Source organism: Octodon degus, unplaced genomic scaffold (genome assembly GCF_000260255.1).
Source record: "Octodon degus isolate 3935 unplaced genomic scaffold, OctDeg1.0 scaffold00076, whole genome shotgun sequence".
In the NCBI taxonomy this organism is placed as follows: domain Eukaryota; kingdom Metazoa; phylum Chordata; class Mammalia; order Rodentia; family Octodontidae; genus Octodon; species Octodon degus.
In genome coordinates, this window is record NW_004524652.1 from 6,981,608 (window position 1) to 6,999,285 (window position 17,678).

The 17,678-nt window shown below is 46.4% G+C and overlaps 1 protein-coding gene across 3 annotated transcripts in view; it reads right to left on the reverse strand.

Moving 5' to 3' along the window:
* Nucleotides 1-17,678, reverse strand: part of Mlxip (MLX interacting protein) — a 47,805-nt gene that overhangs the window by 18,468 nt on the left and 11,659 nt on the right. The window contains exon 1 of one of the 3 annotated variants that reach the window (XM_023720534.1): nucleotides 12,195-12,263. The exons of the other annotated variants lie outside the window; for them this stretch is intronic. Coding sequence (XP_023576302.1) covers nucleotides 12,195-12,205 — 11 coding nt within the window. The 5' untranslated portion in view covers nucleotides 12,206-12,263. Of the gene's footprint in view, nucleotides 1-12,194; nucleotides 12,264-17,678 lie in introns of those variants that run through there. 3 annotated transcript variants of the gene reach the window in all.

Genomic DNA, 17,678 nt, shown 5'->3' on the forward strand with positions numbered 1-17,678 from the left:
AGCGTATGAAGAAGGCTGAGCATGCCATTTCTGGGTAAGTCATAAAAGCGCCCATACACGCCTGGCACACAGCAAGCACCAGTCACCAAGAGCCTAGGTCTTCAGATGTCACGCTCTGGCCAGAACTGGACTCTAAGGACCGTACACCATGTACAGATATTTTAAATGCTTGTCAGCAGTAGGGATGCAGCTCAGCAGTGGAGCATGTGTTTAGCAAGCACATGGGCTGGCTTTAATCCCCAGTGCATGTGTTCACACACGTACAAACACATGCACATGCGCACACACGCACGCACACACACGACTTATTTGCAGGAGAGTAAATTCTCTTGACTCCTCTGGATTGGGGAAGGAATAAAACTTGCAACAGAAAAAAGGCGGCATCTCACTTCAATCTGAATCATCTGTTAATGAAATTTAATAACTTAAAGACATCTGTTCCTTGGCTATGTGTCTGTTTTCTGAGCTGTTCATACCCTTTGCCTTAAAAAAAAAAAAAAAAAAAAATTTATCCTGAAATAATTACAGACTCACAAAGTCATACAGATGGGTCAGTTGCATGTACCCTTCCCTCACCTAAGGAAACATCTTAAACAGCTCAAGAACAATAGCAAAACCAAGAGAATGGCTTTGTACATAAGAAAGGTTTTTGTTTGTTCATTTTTGAGACAGGGTCTTACGTGTAGTTCAGGCTGGCCTTGAACTCACCATACAGCAGAGGCTGGCCTCGAACTCCCAGCAATTCCTCCCTCAGCCTCAAGAGGGTTGGGATCACAGGCACTCGCCACCACACCTGGCTACAAGACCATTTTCTCTAGCTGTTTTGTTTGTAATACTGTATTCGTGATGCTTGCCACCTGTGATGCTTCTCCAAGTGTTTCCCCTAGATTGCTGTGCCCTTATCCCAGCACTGGGATCAGACCCATAGCAGGGGGCATGCCAGGCCAGGGCTCTTCTGCGGAGCTGCTGCACCAGCTTTCCTCTGGATTGCTGACCGTCATTTGCTTTCTGGCACATGTTCAGATCAGTGGGCTATGTGTTCAGGGGCCCTTTCCTTATAATTTTTCTAGTGCTTTGCTCCCTACTCATCTGCCCCATTCAGGGATTTAGTTCTCATTTTAATCTCTTTTTGAGTTTGTCTAGTCCCATGATCTTGAGGGGCAGAATTGAGACAGGGTCTCATGATGCATCCCAAACCGACCCTGAACTTGCTATGCTCCTGGCTCAGCCTCTGAGTGCTGACATTCCACTATGCACAGCTCAGTCTTACTGGTTTTTGTTTTCAATTATTTATCTACACTGAAAAAAAATTCAAACAATACTGAACAGTGCAAAGTACAAAAGTAAAGTCATATACAATTCTTCCAGCCAGAAGTAGCTTGTTTAAGTTTTGGTGAGAATATTATGCAGTAAGGAAGTAATCTTAGAGACAGGAAGGCTTTCACCCTCGCACCTAGGCTGTGAATTCCTGGCCTCTGCAATGTTCCGCCTGACAGGAGTGTTTTGTTTGCATGGGAGATTTGCCCGTGGGGCAGCCTGCCAAAGTAACTTCCACAGGGCCTTGGAGCAGGGGTATCAGCTCTGTCACTGCAGGACCTCAGGGCTGAAAGTCTCAGCTGGGGCTGTGAACAGTAGGAGCGTCCAGTCAGCCCTGGGCTGTGAGGATACAGCCCATAATCACTGCTCCCAGGTGACCTGAACTTGAACCCTTCCCTATAATAAACTGTAACTGTGAGCACAACTGTTCTCAGTGAATTCTATGGGTCTCTCTAGCAAATTACTGAACTTGGAGAGGGAGGGGTTCTGTGAAGCCCCCAATGTATATGTGATGCTCCAGTAAAGGCAATGTGTGGACTGCAGTCGGACTGTATTTATCAAATTACATATACAAAGTTCACCCAAAAATGTATACACTGGAAAAAGAACTTGCATATAGATATTTTAATACTACATTTATTGAGACATCATGAGATTACACAAGCCAGCTGTGGCCTCTACAATCAGGAGAGGCTCCAAGTGGTGGCCATGACCACCAGACACCAATCAGTGTGCTGAAGTGTGCACACATTTTTTGGTGGATTCTTATTTTCAAATAAAGACATATACATATATACATAAATAAGCATAATATCTAAATGTGGGAGGCCAGGCACTTGTTTATTTGGGGTGGGCTGTTTGTTTGCTTGAGGCAGGGTCTTGCTATGTAGCTCTGCCAGGTCTTCGAGTCAATTTATAGCCCAGGTTGGTCTCGAGCTCACGGATATTGTCCTGCCTCAGCCTCCCAGTAACAGGGATTACAGGGGTGTGCCACCACGCCCAGCTGTTTTGCTTTGAGAAAGGGTTTCACTAAGCAGCCCAGGCTGGCCCCAGTGTGCGGCCCTCCTCCTGCCTCAGTTCTGAGTACTGGGATCCCAGGCAGGGGTCACTGCACTCGGTGGATGCTCTGGTTTTACAACCTAGTTTTTCACTTATAATCAGACATCTTATGCTAATAGTTTTATGTAAATTATTTTTATTGTCTATGGAATATTCCCCTATGCATATTTATCATAATATATTTAACCATTTTCCCATAAACAGATATGCATATTAACAGAAACATGTTTCTTTCATCATTACAAATAATGCTATGATGGGCGAGGGATATAGTTCAGCGACACGGCGCCTGCCTGGCAAGCACAAGGTCCTGAGTTCAGTTCCTGGTACAAAAAAAAAAAAGCTATGATGAAAGTTCTAGTATTTACACATTTGTGCAACTGCATGACTCTTTCAGTAAGAATAACTCCTAGAAATGGAAAAGCTGAGTCATAAGGTATGTGTACAATTATGATTTTGTGATATCCAAAAAAATCTTTAAAATTGTGAACAGTAAATGATGCCTAGTTCCTTAAAGTATTCTTCATATTAATCATTATTAATATTTTAGTTCAACGATTCTGACACTTGTTTATTCATATCTTGTGGCTGTGAGTGGTTGGGTTTCCCCTCATTGTCACTGTTGTTAAATGCCTGCATGTCCTTCACCAGTTTTCTGTTTCCTTCCCTTGTTAGAGAGTTCTTAATTTGGTGGAAATGTCTGCAGTTCGGGCAGAGTCACCACTTGGTCTGGTCTTCAACACGTACGGTGTACTTTGTCTTGTTTCCTGCTACTTTGCTTATTAATGATTACTGTATTAATGAATTATTGGGTTATTACTGTTACTTTTGGTAGAAATTTTTCATTAATGTGGTCAAAACTCAAAAGTCCTTGTTTATGTTTCTGGTTTTTGTGCTTTACCTAAAAAGGCTCTTGGAGCACCAAACTTAAAATTGTAAAGTTTCTTCTCCCATCTCCTCACACTGCCCAGCTCTGCTCCACCTGGAATCTCTCCTGGTGAAAAGAGTGGGAGGACCCCTGCACCACCTTCGTCCATGGGACCAAGCTCCTCCTCCCTGCAGGCCTACTTCCCACCACTCCCCTGTATTGCTGTTCTTTTTTTTTGAGACAGGGTCTCACCATGCAGTTCAGGCTGGCCTTAAGCTCACTTCTGTAGCCCCCATGCTGGTCTCGAAGTCCCATCAATCCTCTTGTCTCAACCTCTGGGTGCTGGGATTACAGGCCTGCACCACCACACCTGGTCCCTCCCATGTTCTTAAAGATTTCGCTTTGACATTTCAATCTGATTCACCTAGGAGTTAGCGTAAGTCTCTACATAGTTCACCAAAGTAAAACAACTGCTGCCGGTAGGCTCAACTTCCCCACCAACTTACACATTTGCATGTACACAGTGGATATCACACCCTACACTGGGGCCTGCTCTGCAGCCTCATGTGACATGTTTGAGACCAATCCCAGGCAAAGAATGAGAATGTCCCAGCATGCTTTACTACCCAGGTAAGGCCAGCCCCATATATGTGCCAGGAATCAAACTCAGGATCTCATGCTTGCCAGGCAGGCACTGTGCCACTGAGCTATATCCCCAGCCCCTTAATTCAGATTTTAGAATTCTCACCTCTTTATTTTTCCATTTGTTTTTGGTTTTTTGTTTGGTTTATTTTTTATTCTTGTTTTTTGAGACAGGGTTTCCCTATGTGGTTCAGGCTGGTTTTGAACTCCATATATAGCTCATGCTGGGCTCAAACTCAAGGTGATCCTTCTGCCTCAGCCTCCCAAATACTGAGATTACAGGCATGTGCTACGACCCCTGGGCAACTTTACAATCATGTTGCCCAATCTCAACAGGCCAGCCTCAGGCACTGGGCTTGGGGATGCACAACTATCCTGCCTATGGAAGGCTGAGGGAGGAGGATCACTGGAGCTCATCCTGAGCAACACCTAGACCCCGTTTCCTAGCAAAGTAAAGGAAGAAAATTCTAGTATTTTGATCTGGGTTGTACTTAATGTAGGTGGCACTGAATGTTCTACCTGAGCCATCTCCATCCCAGATAAGGATCCATTTTTCTTTATTGAAGTTGTTTAATGCACTTAATGAAAAATCTGAAGCTGTTTGAATTTCTATAATTTTTTTCATACATACCCTTCACATTTCTGATCATAACACTCATAACAGTTTAACAGTAATGATTAAAGAAAACAAAGGCCAAAAACAACCAAATTGCAGTTGTATCCCTGAGCACTGATCTCTGAGCACATTTTATGGCATTCAACAGCCCCACCCTGCTGATAAGGCAACTGCCACCCTGGCCCTGGGCTAGCAGCTGAGGGGCCAAGGGCTCAGCCTGGGGGAGGTCCACTGTGTGTGGCCCAGAGAATGCACTTTCCCCTGCACCCACCTGCAGGAAAGCAGGTCCATCCTCACCAAGGGGAGGGGCAGAGCCCAGCCCCAGATATCAATAAGGGGGTAGGGGGAATCACCAAGATAAGACTATAAGAACAAAGGCCTCCACTTAACCCCAGACCTCGCCTAAAGAGGAAGTGAAACCACTAATAGGTCTCTGGCTAGAGACTACCTCAAAAACAGGGCCTTGCAACTGGCTCCCAGAAATAGAGCTCGAATAGGTCATACTTGCAAATGTTTCTGAGCGCCCACAAAAACAAGCAAGAAACAAAAGTATTTATTATGACCGGTAGTCATTTAAGCACTGCCAACTACATAACCTACTTAAAAGTCAGGGAAATCTAAGCTGTTTGACATGTCTCAGAGGATAGAGTGACAGGAGCCAGGTAGCCAAGACCTATAAATAGGCTTCCAGTAGCGTCTCTCTTTTCAAATGACAGAGAATTTGGTTAGCCAAGTCCAAATTTCAGGGCTAAGAATGTGGAAACATGCCCCCTCACAGAGATGCTGGCCTGCACAACACAATAAGGAGTACCCAAAGAAGGGGCCTAGGGGCCACAGCGGCAGCCGTGGAGCAAAAGGAGGAACAGAGTGTGAGACCCCCCCATGCCATGGTTCAACAAAGCAAGCAAGCAACTCTACTCTCCTCCTCCAGGAATTGAAATTCCAAATGAAATCTGCCCTCCCTCCCCTGCTCCAGATCATTTCCCTTCTTCCATCTGCTACTGAGGAGCAGCTGCCATCCTAAATCTCTGCCTCTCTCACCAAACTTAAAAACAGCAGTGGAAGGTAAGAGGGAGTCTCAGTTTATGACCCCACCCAATTTTAACCTTGGCTCCTTACAAGTGGCTAACGTGATGCACACAGGCTCTTCTCAGCCTAACCCTAGTGCAAGCACGTAGAGAGAAAAGCCTCTGGTTCCTGCAGTGTGGAAAATCAAGATGAGGTGACTGAGGAATCGATGCAAGGCCTCCGGGCAAAACAGACACAAACAAATGACAATGCCCAGGGCTCTGTTTTAGGCAAACAAACTACAGAGCCGGAAAGGCAGCAAAGCAAGGGGCATGTTGTTCCCGCGGAGGAGGAACCCTGCACTTTTTCCTTCCCACAGAGCCTGGGGACTGCACTGCAGTAGGGCAGAGAGGCAGAGGGGCCAGGAGGCTCTCAGAAGAGCACCTGCACAGGCTCAGAGCTCCGGGACAGGACTACAGCCCAGCACCCACCCTGGCTCGCTCAGGGAGACAATGCTGGAAAGGGACGAGCCCTCTTACCTCAGCTCTGAGGAGTCAGGCCCTAGAGCTGGGAACAGGCCTCAGGGTCCCAGACACTAGTCCCGGGTTAGGGGAGAGCAGGGACAGCAAGTCAGAAAAGGACTATGGAAAGCCAGCTTCTCCGCCTGTCACACTTTTAGGCAAAGCGTAGTTTTCTGAACCTGTGGGCCAAAAACACAATAAACAAGAGAGGAAGTTTGCTGGTTATACCAGCAGTTGTTTTGTGTCATGGTCTGACTAAATCTTGGCCTTTGGGACTGAGCTATAGGTCCAGCCCCACCCCCACCCACCCCCACCCACCCCTACTTTTTTGTGGCCAGCTCAGCCCACCCTGGGGGTGGAGCTAGTGTCCCATGTAGTGCTGGGGATCAAACAGCAGTCCCTGAGCTTTTAACTAAGCTTGCCTAAGCAGGTGCTTTAGGACATTGAGCTATCTCACCGGCCCCGTCCAGCCCCTTTTTATCTTTAATTTTGAGACGGGTCTCACTAAATTGCCAGGCTGCCCAGGCTGGGCTTGAATCTGTAGTCCTCCTGCCTCAGCCTCCTAGAGGGCTGGGATTACAGGTGTGCACCACTATACATGGACAATACCAGTGTTTAAAGTGAAGCAGTGGGCTGGGAAGATAGCTTGGCGGTCTAAGCATCTGCCTGGCAAGCACAAGGACCCAGGTTTGATCCCCAGTACTGCATGCCATGCTGGCCCCAGAACCCCCAGTGTGCTGTACACGTAATTTTACTTCCAACTGGGGAGGCTGAGACTACGAGTCTCTGTAGTAAATAAATAAATATTTTTTTAAAATAAAGTGAAACAAAATAAATAGGGGAGAACCAGACAGACGGAGGACAGAGAAAGGTCATTAAAAGGACACTGTGAAGACACACCTTTTTTCAACCGCTAGTAGTTTCACTATATACCTACGAGTCTGAGGGAAAATCAGCCGGGGAGATGGCTCAGTGGAATAAGCACTTCCCTGGCAAGCGCAAGGGCCTGAGTTCAATCCCCAGCTCCACAAAAAAACCCTGTACCAAATACGTGAGGAGATAGGAGAAGAAAAAAAAAGAAAGAAAGAAAGAAAATCTGGGGGCTGGAGATGTAACTTGCGGCAGAGTACTTGTCTAGCATATCCAAGATGCTGGGTTTCCTTTTTAGCATTGTACACGCACTCACAGGATACAGCCATCCTGGAAAACTTCGGCAGTTTCTTGCAAAGATAAATATACATTTATATATGACCCAGCGTTTACTTAAACGAAGCTGTCTCCAAACCAGACTTGCATAAGAAGGGCAGAGAAGCTCTGTTCACAATAAAGTTGAAAACAATACAATGCAGACAAGCCCGTGACTGCCAGCAATAAATGGATGCCACCTGGGGACTCCCCAGGGACACCCTGAACATCACAGAGGTAAGGTTCATGTACTGCCCAAGATGCAGCCTCAGACGCTGGACCAGGGTGCATTCTACAGGGCTCTCTTCCCACAATGATGTCAAAACAGACCTGCCAGAGCTGCTCCTGGGACAGGCACATGAAACCCTGGGGTACATGGGGGCACGTGTCTCCTATTTATTAGCACTGCAGAACTGTAAGCTCCTGTGCTGCACACATTTTTTAAATTTTTTTTTCCCATTGGAAATTAATTATGAAAAAAAAATTTTTTTCCCATGATTTTATTGAGAAACAAATAACAATGAGACAGTTTCAAACCAAATTGGTAGGACAGTTTCAATAATTAACACATTGCATACATTCTTCCTAGTGGTTATTTACTGTACAAGATGCAGACATGATGTCCTATTTACAAACACTATTACAGCAAATCTCTATTCATTAAGAGAATGTAACTATATATCTATCCTAATCATTTTGAATGCACAGATACAAAATGGACATTCATCTGTATCCCTTTTTTGTTTAGTTCTGTTATTTGAATATTATAGGTGTGTTAAATCAGCAAAATATTCTAAAAGAGTCCAGTAGTCCATAATAGTATTGGGTCTTCTGCTTCACTGGCAATGTCAGAAATTGTTGACCTGAGTCCCCTACAGCTCAACATTACATGGCTTTACTTCTTATATTTCCTTTTTATACTTTTCTACTGGATGGTTAAGACCAAGATAAAGCAGGACCTACGCAACAAGAGTTGTAGCTTTTGGGTCTGATAAGGTCAGTGAAATCCCCTCAGGATTTTTCCTGAGATCCTGTACCTCAGATTGTAGAACCTTTGTCAGTGTCAGCCATGTGGATGAGTCACGGCCATTGCTTGGTCAATGTGCTGTCTGTGAAAGCCTGAGAGAATGTTTTCTCTCCATGTGACTCTCCTTAGGCACACTCTACATCATCGATCACTTTCCTCTTTGGCCCCATAATCTCCTTAATCAGAACATTTGGGACACTACCGAGTTACATGACGTTACAGTATAAGTTCTCATATGTCCTGAGTCTTAATTGACCTTGAAAGGCTAGGGCCAAAATGTTGGCTTTCCTTGAGGCCCTCCTTTTTCTCTAATTTTGATCTGCAAACTTAGGTTGTTAACCCTCCAGAAGAGAAGCTTATTGTTATTACCATACAACCTAGGCTGTTAAGCTTAAGCTCACTATCTGTCTGAATATCAAACATCTTAGGCATATGCACACATTTTTTTAGGAGTAGGAAAAGTAATCAGAGACAAGGAATGGAGAATGGAAACAGGGAGTAGGACTAGCTCCTGGGAGATGAGGGGTCCAGAACGGGTTGCCCGTGTACTCTCGAAAGGGAGAATTTGATTATTTAACTATTTTACCTCAGTAGAGCTGGTTTTTTTTAGAAGAGCTGATTTAAAATTTATTTTTATTTTTTATTTTTTGGCAGAACCGGGGATTGAACTCAGATCCTTGCGTTTGTCAGTCAAGCGCTTATCCTACTGAGCCATCTCCCCGGCCCCTGCTGATTTAAAATTTAAAACTACAGTAATGATCTCTTTGCTATTTCTAGTGGGAATATTAATTAATACAACAATTTCTTGATAATAGCTTTGTTGGTATATAATTCATATACTATACCATTTACCCACTTAAAGTATACAACTCAGCTGGGTATGTTGGTATACACCTGTAATCCTAGCACCTTGAAAGGCTGAGGAAGGAGGATCAAAAGTTTGAGCTCAGCCTGGATAACTGAGACTTACTGACACACTGCCTCAAAACAACAACAAAAAAATTTTTAAAGGGTTGGGGACATACTGCAGTGTGAAGGCCCTGGGTTCAATCCCCAGTATCATCATCATCAAAAAAAGTGTAATCTCAATAAATAACAATGAGGTATACAATGACACCTACTATAATGTGGGTGGACCTTGAACACACAACGCTAACTAAGTAGCCAGGCATGGTAGTACACACCTATAATCCTAGGACGGGATCCTGAGGCAGGAGGATCAGGGCCAAACTGGGCTACATAATGAGACTCAGTTTCAAACAAACTAGTTTAGTGGCAGAGCATTTGCCTAGCATGTTGAGGACCTGTGCTTGATCCTCAGCACCACCCACACATAATTTATCTTTTATATCTATGCACCACCAGACCCATCCTTTTGTTTGTTTTTTGAGGCAGGGTCTCACTCTGCTGCTCAAGCAGGCCTTAAACTATGATCCTCCTGCATAATATATACCACTTCCCCACTGCTGAGATTATAGGCATGCATCACTATACTTGGCTGAGAGAGAATTTAAACCACTGTGATGGTGCATTCCTATGACCCAAACAGTAGGGTCGCAAAGGCAGGACGATCTCTGAGTTCAAGGCCAGCCTGATACATATAGCAAGACTCTGTTTCAAAAACCAAAAAGGTAAAGAAACCTGCACTTTAACTTGACTGTCTAGGGCAAGAGTATTAAGTAAAAAAATATTTTTGAACTCTTGCATTCTCCCCACATTTTTTTTTTTTTCCTTTTGGTGCTGGGACAGAACCCTGGCCTCGGGAATGTCAGGCAAGTGTTCCCGTCCAACCTCAAGTCCAGCCCTGCTTTCTCCCTAGCTCTTCAGATGTCAGTCTGTAACCACTCTGCACTTGGAGATCTATTCATTCAAATGTGCAGAAAGGAACCCCTACAAGCAGTCTCAGCCTTCTCATAGGAATCCCTTCCTGTGAGCCACCTGGAGGGCGAGGGGAGCCACGCCCAGGGCAGCCCCTGGTGTCCTTGCCCTCAGACCAGGGGGACCCAGCAATATACACATGAGAATGCACTGAGGGGTGCAGGCAGCCAGGCAAGGACACTGGCAGCAGAAGCCACCACACAGAGGTCTGCTCCCAGTTGTGAGGGCGCTCAGCCAGGGGAATTCCTTGCTCTTGCTGATGAGAGGCTACGAGTGTAGCCTGCCGTATCATATGCAAGGCAGGGACAGACACCCAGCCAAACGGGTCTAGTCTGCTGGGAGGTCAGCCGGGACAGCAGGCACAGCCTGCCAGAGCAGGTGGTCTATGCATGCAGCAGCCAGCGCCAAGTGAGGCGAAGGCCACCAGCAAGCTGCATGATTCCTGGAAGGGAATGCTCAGGGGTGTCACCAAGAGGCAGTGCTGTTGGGGCCCAGCTGGGGATCAGGTTGGGCCTGGGACACCCAGGACACAGCGGCCTACTCTGAGAGGCAAGCAGATCACCCTCAGTTGCTGTGGCTGCTGAGGGGGACAGTAGAGAGGCGGCATTTCGGCTCTCTGAGGCTGGCGGTCCTCCTCTGGGCCTCCCCCCAGGAACAGTTGGTTGAGATAGAAGAAAAGAAGCCAGTTTCAGGGCACCAGAGCGATTCAAACCAAACCAACTGGCGCTTTACTTAAAACAATGGTGGCTTTGTCAGGAGATTGCAACAGGCCGAGCAGAGCTGGTTGAAAAGCCTGCTCTCCCCTCCTAATTTCTACCCTCTGTGCCCGTGACTTTGAGACATCGCGTTAAAAAGGAGAAGGAATTATGCACATAAACCACACCAGCCAACCATGTGACACAGAAGGCTGGCCAGCTGCCCTCAGAGATGACACATCACTGGGGTCCATGCCACACAGCAGAGAGCTCCTGCCTGGAGCCCAGGCTTCCAGGACACATTTAGGTCTCACTGATAAATTTCCAGTGACCCAGCCAACAAAGAACAAAGGGCTGAAACACAAGGCTTTCTGCAGGGTGGATATGACTTCCAGTCACTGGGGAAGGCAGCACCCAAGACCTGGATATGAGCTACCCAGCTGAGGGCAGCTCCCCATCTCTACATCACCCTAAAAGCTGCTACTCAGGGTCCTCTGGAAGAGGAAATGTGGGGATATTCCTCCTGCTGGAAAAGCTGAACTCGGGAAGAACTGATTATGGGGCATCTCACACCACACCCAGGCAGCACTTCACGCCTACTTTACCAAAGGGGCAGTCATGCCTGCACTCCACAGCACGCCCAGAGCTCCAAGGAGTCAGCAATGTGCTCAGAAACAAAGATAAGCAAACAGACTTATCAGGGGAGAGCAGCTGGCCACACACAGGCCCAGCCAACAGGCAGGTGGGCGGTGTCCGCCTAATCTGCAGGGCTGCTCTGAGAAGGACCTGAGGGGCATATCAAGGTGAGCTTCACCTGCCTGCAGGCTCAGAGGTCCCGCAAGGACAGCACCAAGGACGAGCCAGCACGGGGCTGATAACCAGATTCTTTGATTTTGCCAGCGCAGTATTTTCCAGGGGCCGAGGTTTCTCATGGGGGCAAGTCATAGATTCTGAAACTGCAGGGGCCGGGGTATAGCTCAGTAGCACCATGTGCTCAGCATGCATGCAGGCCTGGGTTTAATCCCCAGCACCACAAAAGCAAACATACAACAAGAAGATACAAGCAAAAGTAAAGGGAGGCAGTGGAGCAGGCCCACAGCAGGAGAGAGCACCAGGAGCCCACACACATACGATCACACGTAACTTGTCTTGCCAATCAAGACACCAACGCTCTGACCACCATGTGGGCACCAGGTTGGCTGGGATCACAGAAGCCCCTGGGCGAGCTCCTTCTCGAGGGAGCCTGCCAAAGTGAGATGAGTCGGCTGCTCAGAGCTCCACCTGGCAGAAGCATTTAGGTCATGTTTTGAGCTGAGTCAGCCACTGCTCCATAGACCCTGTCCGGCCTAGTCTGTACCACACAGGAACCAGCACCCACGGTGCTGCCATCCCAAGGTAGCTCCGCTCCCCACTGCTGGAACAAGAGGCCACCACTGCAAACGCTGCTCCAGCATCTGCGGGCCAGCAGGACACGGCAGGGACATACAGCATACACCAGCCATTCTCTCTGCCCATCACCCCACTGTGGGCTGCAGGGAACACACAAAAATGGGAGTGTTCACGTCAGCAGCCCAGGGCTCCTGGACAAGGCAGCACACCTGCCACCACCACCCTCCCCTCCGCACACACACCTGCCCATATGGGACCACCGGGAAAAGACGGATGGTGCCTACTGTAGCCGCCTCTTCCCCAGGAGTCCTTCAGGATTCTCAGGGTAAAGGGTCCTGCAGGGAAGGAGAAAGGAAAGGGGCCAAACGGGTCTGGTAAGAGGGATGAACAAAACGGGCCGGGAAAGCACCCAGGGGTTATAAAAACCACCATGGAGCCAGGTGTGCAGGCCTGTAATCCCAGTGTTTGGGAGGCTCAAGCGGGAGGATCACTGTGAGTTCAAGTCCAGCCTGGGCTACATAATGAGTCTCAGGCCAACCTGCACCACACTACAAGACCCTCTCACCAAAACCAAAACAAAACAAAAAAAGAAAAAGGCAATGAAGCCAGGATGGAGACAGGCAACGCTCTAACAGCACATCCATACGTGGAATGCAGTACGGCCGCTTCACACTACAAATAACAAATGGCAAGACAGGGAAGGTGTCTGCAGTCTCTCACATGGGAAAAAATACATACCCACCACGCCCAAAACAAATTTAAAACCAGGCCTAAGGAAGGCTAAACACTAGGAAATTGGCAGGTTATTTTTGATTGTTATGATTTTCACTTTTCTTTTAGCTTTATGTTTTCTAATTTTTCTAGAATAAAATAAAATACAGTTTAAAAGGAAAAGGTTAACAAAATATTACAGACATAGAGAAATTCTAAGAGAAGTCAATGAGGAGGCCTGAAGAATGTGGCTGGATCCCAAAGAAAGGATTTAAGCCCAGAACCGCAGCCTTGAGAGAGCGCGTCGCAGCAGAGGAGGCGCTGCACCTCTGATAAACGCAGACTCTATTTTAATCTGCCTGAGCAGCAGAAGTAATGGCACTTAGGAACCGCAGAGCCATTTGGCAACATCTCTATAAATCAGATTAAAAAGAGAAAGAGCACTGGGAACGCTAAGGAACTCTGGCAAGGAGGCAGCTTGTGAAGGCCACGTAGATGCACGCGCAGGGATGGGGGGGGGACTGAACAGACCGCCCCACACTCGCGCCTGCGCACACAGCAGGCAAGGATAAAGTCTGCTAAATCCAACTTGAAGTTACAATTCTGCTTCAACTGAAACCACACGAACTCCTTGGAGTTGGGTCCAAATCCTGCTGCTTTCCTCCAACCCTAGAATCTCTAGGAAAACAGCACCACGGCAGTCGGGGGGAGGGAGGGCCGTGAATCAGTGAGGTCAGGAAGAACAGGGAGTCCAAGGGTTGCACATGGTGGACAGGAACAAGAAGATCTGCACCACGGGGGCCAAATCCCCAAAACCCCTTGTGCCAGAGCAAACCTGTGGCAAAGCACAGCCAGGCCTCGCTCTGCACTAGCTCGCATCAGCAGACTAACCTCTGTCCCGGATACCTACCGCCTGAACCCAGAGCTTAATTTACACACTGAACTAACAAGTAAGGGTAGAGTTCGAAGCTGGGCATGATGGCGCATGCCTGTCGGACCAGCACTCCGGAGTCTGAGGCTGGAGGATCACCATGAGTTTGAGGCTGGCTGCAAACTACACAGAGTTCAAGGTTAGCCTGAACTACATAGTAAAACCTGTCCCAAAAAACCAAACCAGGGGCTGGGGAGATAGCTCGGTGGCATAAGCACATGCCTGGCAAGTGCAGAGCCCTGAGTTTGATCCTGGGTAAAAACAAAACAAAACAAACTAACAAAAAAACCCAGAAAATTGAAATTAAAATTTGTTTTTTTAAATCCACAAGTAGAATTCACATAGACATTCCAATCTCTGGGGCTAGGACCACGGTAGGTCAGCAGAGCCTAGGGCTCTCCTGGGTGAGGGGCTGTGCTCACTCCTTGGTGACATCTCCCTGCCAAAACCCCAGAGCCCTCACAGGTTTTCCAACTTGTCAGGGATCATAACCCTGGGCAAACACAGCAGCTTACATAGCTCGCCATCCTCGCTGTGCTCTTCTCTGCTACTGAAGCCAAGTCTACTTTAGCTCATGCTTACACGGTCTGCATAATAAATATTTTTCTCTAAGTATGATTTTATCAAAAGGAACAAAAGAAAGATACAAAAGAGGACCAGGGAGATAGCTCAGTAGAATAAGTGCTTGCCTGGCAAGCCCAGGGTCCTGAGTTCAATCCCTGGTACCAGAAAAATGAAAAAAGAAAAGAGCCCTTGATCTTAAAGATGGCCCTTTTCAACTCCTCATCCCTGTGGGTGTTTTCATCTGTGACCTCAGACGCTGAGAAACATACTGAGGCGAGGAAAGCCTCGCAGGGCCAAGGCAGAGAGACCGCTTCCCATTTTCCCAAGTGCTTGCTCACCCTGGCAGGAAGGCTCAGCCCTGAGAGGCCATGTTCTCAGACACTTCTTGCGGTCTGTGCACAGAAGAAAGAGAATCATGGACTTTACAGATACAGATGTAAGAGCATGTCTGGCTTTTGCTTTTATTTTTTTTACAAACTCACTATGTACCGAGGCTAGCCTCCAACTCACCCATCCCCTGCCCTCAGCCTCCTGAGTGCTGAGGATTAAAGGCATGTACCACCACACCTGAGAAGAGTGCTGGGGCTGTGGACATGCACCACTACACTGCAATATAATTTACATAGCATACATTTAATTTATTGCAATATAATTTACATAGCATAAACTTCATCCTTTTAAAAAAGTTTAGCATTGCTGGGTGGTGACGCAGGCCTGTAATTCCATCACTAGGGAAGCTAAGGCAGGAGGATCACCATAAATTTGAGACCAGCCTGAGCTGCATAGTGAGTTCAAGGCCAGCCTAAAGTGCACTGCAAGACTTTGTCTCAAGAAAACAAAAATAGGGGCCGGGGAGATGGCTCAGTAGGATAAGCGCTTGACTGGCAAACGCAAGGATCTGAGTTCAATCCCCGGTTCCGCCAAAAAAAACCAAAAACAGAAACAAAAACAAAAACAAAAAACTGCTAACTTCATAAAACTAGAAAAAGAAAACAAAAATAAAGGGCCGGGGAGATAGCTTGCCTGGAAAGCGCAGGGTCCTGAGTTCAATCCCCGGAACCACAAAAATAAACAAATAAATATTTTAAAAAATGAAAGCAAGCAAGAAACAAAACAAACAAACAAAAACCAAAGTGTATGGGGACTCTTTCAGCCATGTGATATAGCCACAGTTAACATAAAAGCAGATATAAGGGCTGGCCAGACAGCTAAGTGTGATCCCTGAAGTGCTGTGCTGGCTCTACCCCAGGGCATGCTAAGCCAGCAATTGAGTCTGGGCGTGGTGGTGAACACCTGTAATCCTAGCCAGCACTTGGGAGGCTGAAAACAAGAGGATCACTTTGAGTCCGACCTGTGTAGTGAGACCCTATAAACCCTGTACTATCTACATGAAAAAAAAAAGCAGACATAGACATTCAGCTGCCTTTTGACTAGACTTGAGCCAAATATTAGAAACAGAGAACAGGTGTGGTGGTGCACATCTGTAATCCCAGCGCTGGGGAGGCTGAAAACAGGAGGATCACTACAAGTCCGAGTTGCATAGAGAGACCCTGTGCAAGAGTAGTTATTTTCTACAAAAATAATTTATGTTCGGGGCCAGGGAGATGGCTCAGAAGAAAAAGCACTTGCCTGGCAAGCGCAAGGGCCTGAGTTCAATCCCTGGTTCTGGGAAAAAAAAAAAAAAAAAATTATGTTACTATATAATGAGGTTAGCCAGGTGTGGTGGTGCACACCTGTAATCCTACCTACCCTCACTAGGGAGGCTAAGGCAGGAGGAGATTGCAAATTCAAGACTGTCCTGGGCTACAAAGTGAGCTCAAGGCCAGCCTGAACTGCATAAAGACCTTGTTATAGACAATTAATTAATTAAATTATATATATGAGGTTATTTTTACATGTTTAATAAGTTCTCAGTTTTGATTTCTATATGGCAAACATCAGTACACAGCACCCACATACAAAAACTCTTTGAGGTTCTCAATATTTAAGAGAGTAAAGCTGTGCCAAGGCCAAAAAGTTTGATAGCCACCAGTTTAAACCATTTCAAAGTAAGATGCATAGAATATTTCATCATTTCATCCCTAACATCTCGGTGTGCATATCATTAACTCAAGTTTAATATTTATCTGGTTCCTCTTGGTTTCTGTAGAAATTTTATATAATAAAATCCATAAAAGTGTTTTTGGCAGTACTGGGGACTGACCACAGGGCCTTCTGCACTCCTTCACCCTTTATTATTTTGAGATAGGATATCAAAACTTGCAATCCTCTTGCTTCAGCCTCATGAGTACAGGATTGTAGATATATAGCCCTGCATCAGGTATAATGCACAAATCTTTTTTTTTTTTCCTTGTCTTTTTGAGATAGAGTCTCACTATGCAGTTCAGGCTGGCCTTGAGCTCACTTTGTAGCCCAGGCTGGTCTCAAACTGCAATGATCCTCCTGCCTCAGTGCTGAGTGCTGGGATTACAGGCATGCACTAGTGTGCCTGGCTAAATGCACAGATCCTAAGTGTGCCATTCAAGGAGTTCTGACAATGTGCACACAATTCAAAGAGATAGAGGGGCTGGGGTGATAGCTCAGTAGAATAAGGGCTTGCCTGGCAAGCACAAGGTCGTGAGTTCAATCCCTGGTACCACCAAAAACAAACAAACAAAAATACTTTGGCAAAAAATAAAATAAAATTTTAAGAAAGGGGGGCTGGGGAGATAGCTCAGTAGAATAAGTACTTGCCTGGCAAGCACAAGGGCCTGAGTTCAATCCCCAGTTCCACAAAATAAATAAAATTTAAAACAAAAAACAATTAAATGAGATACAAAACACAAGTTGAAGGACCAGAGAGATAGCTCAATGAACTAAGCACCCACCTGCTTAGGCAAGCTAAGGGACCAGGGTTAGATCCCCAGTACCACATGCCACACTGGCTCTACCCCGGGACGTGCTGAGACGGCAACCAAGTCTGGGTGTGGTGGCATACGCCTGTAATCCTAGCGCTGGGGAGGCTGAAAACAGGATCACTAGAGTCCAAGCTGCATAATGAGACCCTATACAAATACATAAATTAAAAAAACAACAACAACAACAAAAAAAACTCACAACTTGGGCACAGTGGCTCACATCTCACTTCATTTGCATGTTTTTGAGATGCAGCCATGTTCCATACACCAGAATTTGTTTCTTATTTTTAATTACTGAATGCAATTTATTCCTAAAATTGTATCAGCTACAAAATTAGGTTCACAGGCTGATAAATGTAATCCCAGTCCA